Below are 10595 nucleotides of genomic sequence, written 5' to 3' on the forward strand. Positions count from 1 at the left end.
GTTCAGCGAATTAAAAGACAGCGGCTACGCTGGCTAGATCATATTGTCCGGATGGACGAAAATACTCCAGCTCTGCAAGTATTCGACGCAGTACCCGCCGCGGAAAGCAGAGGAAGAGGAAGACCTCCACTCCGTTGGAAGGACCAAGTGGAGAAGGACCTCGCCTCGCTTGGAATATCCAATTGGCGCCACGTTGCGAAAAGAAGAAACGACTGGCGCGCTGTTGTTAACTCGGCTATAATCGCGTAAGCGGTGTCTGCGCCAATTACGAAGAAGAAGAAACTTCTTGTATAGGTAAAACAAGGCCAACATGAAGAGCCAGCGTAGAAATTACAGCTCTGGTTATCATTGACGCTTCTGCAAGGCAGTTTCGGAAGTTCTTATGCTGATCAGACTTATTCAAAAGAAGGAAGAAAATAAAAAGCTTGTGTTACTTTTCTGATTTTTTTCAGCAGATATTGATATACATCTGAGTCACGTTGTAGGGATTATCATAGAATATATATTTTTGAGATATCAACTTTGGAAACTAAGTAAGGTAGCAAGGAGTTATTCACGGCCAGCTATTCGAACAAGCCAGGAAATTTTCATGCAGCCAGTTGCAAGTGTTTGGCAATAGTTTCCAGGCGACTCAAGTGTTTTTTGGCGATGTTAGCATTAGTTGACGCGCTTGAATGTTGGTGCGTTAACCAGTGAGGGTTTAGATGGTATGAACAGCAAGTGAAGGGTTTGAGAAATGTAAGGTCGGGTGAGGGATGTCTCAATGTTTCGGAAAAGATCGACGTGTAGTTTTTGATTTTACTTAAAGTTAACGCATAAATAGAGATTCGTCTTAGTTGAGCTCTTTTCTCATGCGAAATTGGTTTGATTTTTTCGCTACTTTCCACTCTACCTTAGGTATTAATTTCTCCTACGTCGTTATACATCACACCACCAGATCCTCTCGCAACAAGTACGCAGTATTTACCTGTACAGTAACGGCATAGGCTCTTTGGGTTGGGCTGTTATTAAGTACAACTTCCTAATCGGTGCTGGAGGAGAAATGTATGAGGGTCTTGACTGGAGTAAAATAGATGCTCTTTCCACCAAATTGAAGAACTGATGACCTTCAGCTTCTCTTTCGTGCTTGAAGCTCGTATTAAAAGTAGTACCACTACGAAAAACAAAATTCGATTTCAGCAGCATGAGCGAAGAGAGTGTTCTTCGATCAAACGTAAGGCTCTTGAGATGCCTTTGGAGGTGTTGGATTCTCCACTTAGCAAAGGTTTGATCTCAGCATTTTTTACTACAACCCATCCTTAACGTCTCCACGCAAATAACACTCGCGTTTTCACTTTCAGTATAATTTACACCTTTTCTTTCCTAGTCATACTAAAACCTTAAAATGTCCCAATAAGACCACTTCATTCCATTCTATTCTCAGATTTTTCAATTGCGTTTTACTGTGCCATTGTCTTGCGCCATTAGCGCGCCGCCATCGTCACGTGATCTCCGCTACTGTTTTGAGTCATTGTTGTAGAAAGTTATTGCTAATGTATTTGCGCACTTCAGCACGAACGACCAACGAAGTGTGCACTATACAAGGTGTTAATGTTATTTTCAGAGTGCGAGTGTCGATTTTCGCAGTGACCAGTAAAAGTGTGCGAAAGATTCACTTCAAATTTCATTACAATTAATAATTAATAAAACAAAAACTTTGTAGGGAAAAGTGCGGCTAACTTTTGATGACGATGGCGAAGAAACTCCAATAGAGAATATAAACTTTAAAAATATAATGTGACACGCTTACACATGCTTGTACAAACGAACTTTTATTTTAAGTTTATTTAAATAAAAAACAATTAATAAAGGAATACAAGAATAAATTAGTATAATTTTACAGCAGTTTACCTGTCTTCGATGTTCGCTTTCTCTTCGACTTCACTTGAACAACTCACACCGAGTCGTATCTTCTGTCACATCAACTCAGAGACGTATTTTGTGGCAAATACGCTCAGAGGCGCATTTTTGTGGCGTGACAACTCGGCCCTTCCTGACCTAAATCGTCCTCGATTTCGTCATCGATTTCGTCGTCGGGTTCTAACTCAGGATAGCTTCTACGCCAAGGTTTCTTTTTGTCTGCTGCGTAGACGGAACAAAATTTCTTGTTTGGCATTTGGTAACGTTTTTCGAATCTCTGCTTCCATTTTTCACTTTCATTGGAAACCTTTACTACGGCTTGCTTACATTTAAATGGACCTATATGATCCAGATGAATGCGATGGTACGGAATTGGCTTGATAGAATCAAAATGCATAATACGTTCGGGTTTGCCTGAGCGTTGTTTCTGATAACAACACTTAATACATGCTGCTATGTAGTTTTTAACGTATTTTCTCATTTTCGGAAACCAATATGCCTGTCTGATACGTTGAATAGTCGTTTCTAGCGCTGTATGTTCTGCTTGGTCATGGCAGAACTGTACAATGCGCCAGCGTACCCCTTTTGGGACCACAAATTTTGGTCCATCGGGTTCCTTGCGATATAAACGATGATTGCGTAGCTGGTACTCAGCCTTTAGAGTTAAATCATTTGGTGATGTTACGATTCCCTTCAAGACGTTAATAATTTCGAGTAACTTTTCATCTTGGAGTTGTGTCGTGAGAAGCCAGTCGTTGTCATTACTGGATACTGTAATGACAAAACCTGCTGGATTGACTTCGTTTGCAGGTTGATCAGGCGCTCGACTTAAAGCATTGACATGCTGTAAGCGACTACCTTGACGACGTACAATATTTTCGAGACTGTTAACGGGTTTATACATTATATTTTTAAAATGTTCGATTTCAGTTTTATTCAAATTTTCAACGGAATTAATTTGACGGGTTTGTTCAACACGACATTCACCGCTTTCGATTATGAACCGCGTATTTGTAACACATAGTACATCTTTGCCGAGAAGTACATTTTCGGAAATAAGGTCATCATTGACTACCACCATGTCTACTTCGAGTTTATTATCATCAATTTTTAGCATTGTATTTATTTTATGGGTGGAGACGTATTCTCCCCCACCAAAACCATATAGGGTCGTCAATTCGTTTTTCAAGTTACCGATTTTCTTAGCGAATATTTTGCGCACAAGTTTGCGAGTACTACCCGGATCGACAAAAGCATTTGTATCGTGTCCATTTACACAAATTATTTTTACTATACCCTCATTACCACTTTCTTTATGTACATTATTTGCATTAGGCTTATGAGCTTTACAAGTATTATTTGATATTTTATTTACTTTCACGTTTTTCTTTTCGGGACACTCGTCTGTTTTATGTGTCGTACGTTGACATTTACTACACCTTGGTTTTTTCTGTGGTTCAGGGCAATTAATCGCGTAATGACCGAATTTGGCACAATTGTAACAATTTGTTTCATTGAACGAACGTTGAATACTGTTATTTACTGACAATGGAACATTTTTCGAATTTAGAGTTTGAGGTTTCACTGTGTATGACGCGTTTCTCGATTTGGATGACCAGTTGGTATCATTATACACGCTATAACTCATGATATCTTTTAGTAAGTCTTGGCACCGATTGTATTCATTTGATATTTTACGCTTCAAATCATTTCAATCATTGTCGTTTACACCGTTCACAATATGTCGCGCGATGCTAGCTTCAGTTAAACCGCCTTTGTTGCCAAGTGCTAGCATTCTATAAAAATATTCGACCGGTGATTCTGTTGAAATCGTTTCGTTCGCGATAGCTTGATATGCGTATCAGCTTCATTTAACATACACGGAAAATCAGTTAAAGAATTGTTTACAAACTGTGGCCAATTTACAAAAACACACTGTTGTGAATCAATCCACAATTTTGCACATCCTCGAAGTTTTTGTTGCACCGCACAAATCAAAATTTGTTCTGGCCAGTTATATAAGTTCTTTAATATTTCTATACGTTTTATAAATTGAACTGAGTTTAGTGACGTTTCGCTTGTTGGATTATATTCTGGCAACAACTCGACAATGTCTCTCATGCTATAATGAGAGGAATTACTAATTGGGACGTTATTTCCAATTGGTTAACGTACATCGGATATAATTGGAATATGTTGTGGCATGAAATTCACTCGCATAGCCGGCGTTGTTGTATATTGGACATTTGTCGCGCTTGTATACATTGTTCGTTGGGGTGATGACATAAACGTTGGTTGGAAATTCGACGCACACGGAGTATTTTGCATATTATTTAGTAGCTCATGCACACTCACGAGTCTCTCAATCGTTTTTTCGAGAGCTGACAAACGCTGTGTCATTGTTTCGTTATAAACACTATCACTTTCATTTTCTTTATTCACATGATCATCCAATCTTACTGCATTTCTGCACTTGCTTCTAAGTTCTTTTAACGTTGTCATTTCTTTGTTTTATTACTTAGTTCGTATTAGTCTAATTGGATATTTCAGCGATTAGTCGTTTGAAAACGAATAGCATTCAGCAAAGTTGCTGCCACAAAGGCGAATGTGGAAAACGAAAATGTACAAATGAAGAAATGAATGAAGTAATGATGCGGCACTACAAATTTGAATTTGAACCGTTGAGCAAAGCGACAAAGCGTATGTCACCAGCTCCGATCTTCACGGGAGTCTCAACAAATGTTAGGTTATATACGATGGCTACGTGTTATCCAAATAGAATCGTTTTCACTTTTTCATTTAACACTTTTTAACGATCGTATCTCACAGCAACCACATTGCATATCACGATTTCACAAATTCACAACGTGCACACTTATATATCAAACGTTACTAGACGTGTACGTTCAAGCGTGTTGGTACAGTTCCACTTCTGAATATTGACACGCTTTCACATGCTTGTACAAATGAACTTTTATTTTAAATTTATTTTAAAAAAACAATTAATAAAGGAATACAAGAATAAATATTCGATGTATTCGATGTTCGCTTTCTCTTCGACTTCACTTGAACAACTCACATCGAGTCGTATCTTCTGTCACACCAACTCAGAGACGTATTTTGTGGCAAATACGCTCAGAGGCGCATTTTTGTGGCGTGACAAATGTAAATTTTTGGAGAGAACCTCAAATAGTAACACAGATGAGGGCGTGGCCTTTGCTTTTTAAGATCAGGAAAGTCTTAAGCTTCGTTCTTATATTTTTTGTCCTTACTATTATCTCGAATGTTCTCTTCAATATCTAGCTAACGACCCTGAATATACCACTGTAAGAAACTGGCTATTCTCAACTTTATTGATTGATCTTTCTTGAAGTGTCAAAATATGGATCTATTTATTCTGAGAAACTTTTTCCTTCGAAAAATTGTCTAAGTACATAGTTGGCCTATATACTATAGTTTTAGACAGAATGATTCCCTCGCGTCCACCTTCTTCAATATAATGCTGGAAAAAGTGATACGCGCCGCTAATCTGAAAACCATCGTAGTGCTATCTACTCTAAGAAAAAAGACAATGTAACTGAGGTACGTAAATGATGTTGATATCACAGATCTTAACAATAGCTACGTCAGCTTAGCCTTTTTCTAACCTAGAAAAAGAAGTGAAAGAGGATTATGTTATGGTGAACGAGGTCAAAATGATGTACCTGGCACCCACGGAATAAATTCCGGACGATAACTACCGAGGTGAGAAAATACTTGAGGCATTCGAGAGAACTTCTCTCCGGAAGGCCTTTGGAGTCATCCGCGTGATCGATAAGTACCGGAGAAGATGGAACCACGAACTGTATGAGCTCTACGGCTGCGTGGATTCAGTAAAGCGGTGAAAAAACAATGCATGCGCTGGTTAGACTATGTCCACGGCATGGATCGCGTTGATTCAGAGAAAAGCCACTTCGATTCGAGAGCCAGGCGCTGCACTTGTGATATGCAATTCACGTAATCTCGCAAAAGATAGAGACGACTCGTGATGCTTTGTATTCTCAGCGCTGACCGACCTACGGTTGTTGAGCCAAAGAACAAGATCACACTATATTATTGCTCGTACACTCTTCAAGCTAAAACTAAGTGAAGGTACTCGAAGCTTACTTGGCTGACGTTGACGGAAATCTATAACAATCGAAGATGTTTAAATTTCGGCGAACTATTTTGACGCTTGACGTTTTCCCATCATTGGAACTTACGATTTTTTTCAAGCTGGAACTCTAACGGGTATCCCTTTAATTTTCAGTAAGAAAAGCATGCCGACATCGGTCTTTTATCGGGCAAGTGAACTTGTAATGAGCTCAGCGAGCAACTGTTAGTGTATGAATGTTGATTTAAGCTTCCATGCTCAGAAGCTGTCTTGGCCTATGGAACTCAGCATTGTTTCGAAAGCTTTTCTGGAAGGTTTAAATTTTAATCACCAATAGCCAGTACGTCCACTTAACAGATTCTAAATTTTCTCCCAATATATCAGAAACGTCTTTCTATTATTTACCAAAACAAGTTTTCTTCAACTAAGGTCTAAGTACATTGAGAAAGGGTTGCCATTAACTTAGTTGAAACAAGAAAAAACGTTAACTTCGGTTGCACCGAAGCTAAATACCCTTCACAGGTGCATTTCTGTTTTAGTTTGTATGGCTGTAGTTGCTATAGTAATTCGATCTGAACAATTTCTTCGGAAATTACATAGTTGCCTTAAAAAATAATCTATACCAAATTTCATGAATATATCTTGTCAAATGTGAAAGTTTTCCATACAAGAACTTGATTCCGATCGTTCAGTTTGTATGGCAGTTATATGCTCTAGTAATCCGATCTAAGCAATTTCTTCGGCGATTACATAGTTGCCTTAAAAAATAATCTGTACCAAATTTCGTAAATATATCTTGTCAAATGTGAAAGTTTTCCATACAAGAACTTGTTTCCGATCGTTCAGTTTGTATGGCAGCTATATGCTCTAGCAATTCGATCTGAACAATTTCTTTGGAAATTACATAGTTGCCTTAAAAAATAATCTATACCAAATTTCATGAATATATCTTGTCAAATGTGAAAGTTTTCCATACAAGAACTTGATTCCGATTGTTCAGTTTGTATGGAAGCTATATGCTCTAGTAATCCGATCTGAACATTTTCTTCGGAAATTACATAGTTGCCTTAAAAAATAATCTATACCAAATTTCATGAATATATCTTGTCAAATGTGAAAGTTTTCCATACAAGAACTGGATTCCGATCGTTCAGTTTGTATGACAGCTATATGCTATAGTTAACCGATCTGAACAATTTCTTCGGAGATTATATTGTTACCTTAAGCAGTAATCCATGCCAAATTTCGTGAAGATAGCACTTCAAATGCGAAAGTTTTCCATACAAGCCCTTGACTCAGTTTGTATGGTAGCTATATGCTATAGTTAACCGATCTGAACAATTTCTTCGAAGATTACATAGTTGCTCTAGAAAATAATCTATACCAAATTTGGTGCAGAGAGATTCTCAAATGTCAAAGTTTTCCATACAAGGACTTGATTCCAATCGTTCAGTTTATATGGCAGCTATATGCTTATGTTTGCAAAATTTCAAAGGGATATCTTAACAAGTAAGGAAGGGCTAAGTTCGGGTGTCACCGAACATTTTATACTCCCGCATGATAAAGTGATAATAGAGATTTCATTATCCGTCATTTACATATTTTTTATTTTGCTGTAAAATTAATTAGAATTAAATTCTGAGAGATTTACCGATATTTTTGGTGAAAATTAGGTTAGGTTAGGTTAGGCACTGAGTTCTTCGTGTTTGATATCAGAGACCTTGAAAAGTTATAGTCCGATCATGACAATTTTTCCACAAGGGATACCTCAGCTTAAATACCGTATTTGTGTAAACTTTTATTCCGCTATCATCATTGTTTCCTAATGTATATATTATACAGAGAAGGCATCAGATGGAATTCAAAAAAGCGTTATATTGGAAGAAGGCGTGATTGTGAACCGATTTCACCCATATTTCGTACATGTCATCAGGGTGTTAAGAAAATATTACATACCGAATTTCATTGAAATCGGTCAAGTTGTTCCTGAGATATGGTTGTTGGTCCATAAGTGGGCGACGCCACGCCCATTTTCAATAATAGAAAAAAGCCGGGGTGCAGCTTCCTTCTGCCATTTCTTCCGTAAAATTTAGTGTTTCTGACGTTTTTGGTTAGTCGGTCAACGCACTTTTAGTGATTTTCAACATAACCTTTGTATGGAAAGTGGCCGTGGTTATAATCCTATTTCTTCCATTTTTGAACTGTATATGGAGATGCCTGAGCGAAATGACTCTATAGAGTTTGGTTGATATAGCTATAGTAGTTTCCGAGATATGTACAAAAAACTTAGTAGGGGGGCCACGCCCACCTTACTAAAAAAATTAGGTCAAAATATGCCCCTCCCTTATGCGATCCTTTGTGCCAAATTTCACTTTAATATCTTTAATTATGGCTTAGTTATGACACTTTATAGGTTTTCGGTTTCCGCCATTTTGTGGGCGTGGCAGTGGGCCGATTTTGCCCATCTTCGAACTTAACCTTCTTATGGAGCCAAGAAATACGTGTACCAATTTCATCATGATATCTCAATTTTTACTCAAGTTACAGCTTGCACGGACGGACGGACAGACGGACGGACAGACAGACATCCGGATTTCAACTCTACTCGTCACCCTGATCACTTTGGTATATATAACCCTATATCTGACTCTTTTAGTTTTAGGACTTACAAACAACCGTTATGTGAACAAAACTATAATACACTCCTTAGCAACTTTGTTGCGAGAGTATAAAAACTGAGAGACTAGTTCGTATATATACAGACAGGCGGACATGACTAAATCGACTCAGCTCAACATACTGATCATATATATCTATACTTTATAGGGTCTCCGACGCTTCCTTCAGGGTGTTACTAACATCGTGACAAACTTAATATACCCTGTTCAGGGTATAAATATAATAATAATATATATAAATATAATTCAACACAACTTAAGTTTACGCTTTAAGAATGCTTAAGTAAAATAGCCTTCTTAAACTCAAAAGGGTCATTTAAAATTTATGTTCATTTAATGTTTAATATACAAATGCATATAGTATGTATCTCTACATATCCCCTTGTAACTATCAAATTAATATATACACACACATACATTCCCTTATCTTAAATTGATGTGACCCACATACGCATCGCTTAACCCCCGTCAATGCCCAGACGGTAAAAGTAATTACACTTTATAGGCCACAAGTAGGACAATGAATCTCAACAAGGCAAATGGTTAAATGGGAGAAGATAAACAAGCAAATGGTTAAGAGAACCTATTGGAAAATTGAGGTAAAGCGTAGAAACCGATAGAATTACTGCGGCGCTATAAAATACACTAAGATATACAGCGGTTTATAAGTTAGTGTGTAATATACATAAGACTGAGCGCATAGTGGTGCACAGAGATCAGTGGTAAGGTAAATAAATGAGGGAAAATTCAATACACTAAAAAGAACTTATGAAACGAGAGGAAAAAAAGACTTTCAAACCAAAACAAATATAAGTTAGAATATTGTTATAATAGACAAAGTTCCGCCTTCATTAGTATAATTTAATACGACGGAAGGCTGTTATTACACTGACAGAAATCATCTAGATACAACTGGGAATACTTCTTTGAAAAAGAAAACGATAGCTTTTCCATACTTCCGGTGAGATTAAATTCAAGTTATTAACATAGCTTCTTTCAAATTAGTTGGCAGCTAAGTCTTCCATGGGCTTTGGTCACCGCATTATCTATTGCTTTCGCCTTCAACCCCGCCTTGCTGGGCGTAGTCTTTAATGCCAAATGAGCACGATTGGCGTCCTCCAGAGAGCGAAGAACAGCTACCGTCGTGACGGTTGGGCCGATATCTTAGCCCGCTTTTTTTCTTTGTTCTCCTCCGTGTTAAGTTTTATTTTTAGAATATACCAAAGCAAAGTTACTAGGAAGAAAACGATAGATTTATATCTCTGCTCTAGGAACTAGCTCAGTTACCTTCAGCCGAGACAATACTGGCCGAGACGACCATTGTCAAATTAATATCCACGTGGAGGATGTATTTAAAAATAATTTCCGCTGAAAGGACTGTCTCAGTTAGATAAAGAAAAATCAGTAAGACAGTAAAATAGCCACAAGACGGTTAGAGGTTTCATCGAGTTTTTGTAAAAATGCAAAACAATTAAACTGAAAGTTAATCACATAAATAAATTTGTGGTTAAAAGGATACTACAGCACCGTGGGATTTTAAGCTAGCTTCTATCAAACGATTCAATTTATGCCTGTTCTTCTCTGATTCGAAAAGGAAAACATTGTTTCAATCCTCTATATATCCTCTTTGTTTACATCTTAGTAACATTAATAGCTTAATATTGAACGAATTTTAGCACACAAATACCATTTAAGCCAATATACTAAAGTTTTATGCCGTTGGAAATCGACCGCACAAAGGATGCGGCAAGGATGCATAAGTGCTGCAAGAACAAAGCAGAAGACTCGTTTGCCGCGCGCCAAACCCTTCAAGCTGCAATAAATAATCAGCAAATCGTTTAGCAAAGTCTATGCGTCCCAAGGCGAGATGGGCTTGCGAAAGTAAA

The 10595-nt window shown here is 37.7% G+C and overlaps 1 protein-coding gene across 1 annotated transcript; it reads right to left on the minus strand.

Annotated features, from left to right (window-relative positions):
• Positions 1-1833: 1833 nt before the first annotated feature.
• LOC125777359 (uncharacterized) lies at positions 1834-4736 on the minus strand. The gene is made up of 2 exons (XM_049452118.1): positions 3205-4736; positions 1834-2970 (listed from the first exon to the last, which is right to left on the minus strand). The coding sequence occupies exons 1-2, from the start codon at positions 3545-3547 to the stop codon at positions 1994-1996; spliced, it is 1320 nt and encodes a 439-aa protein (XP_049308075.1). The 5' UTR covers positions 3548-4736; the 3' UTR covers positions 1834-1993.
• Between the last annotated feature and the right edge of the window lie 5859 nt (positions 4737-10595).

This window comes from Bactrocera dorsalis, chromosome 3 (genome assembly GCF_023373825.1).
Source record: "Bactrocera dorsalis isolate Fly_Bdor chromosome 3, ASM2337382v1, whole genome shotgun sequence".
NCBI classification, from domain to species: Eukaryota; Metazoa; Arthropoda; class Insecta; order Diptera; family Tephritidae; genus Bactrocera; species Bactrocera dorsalis.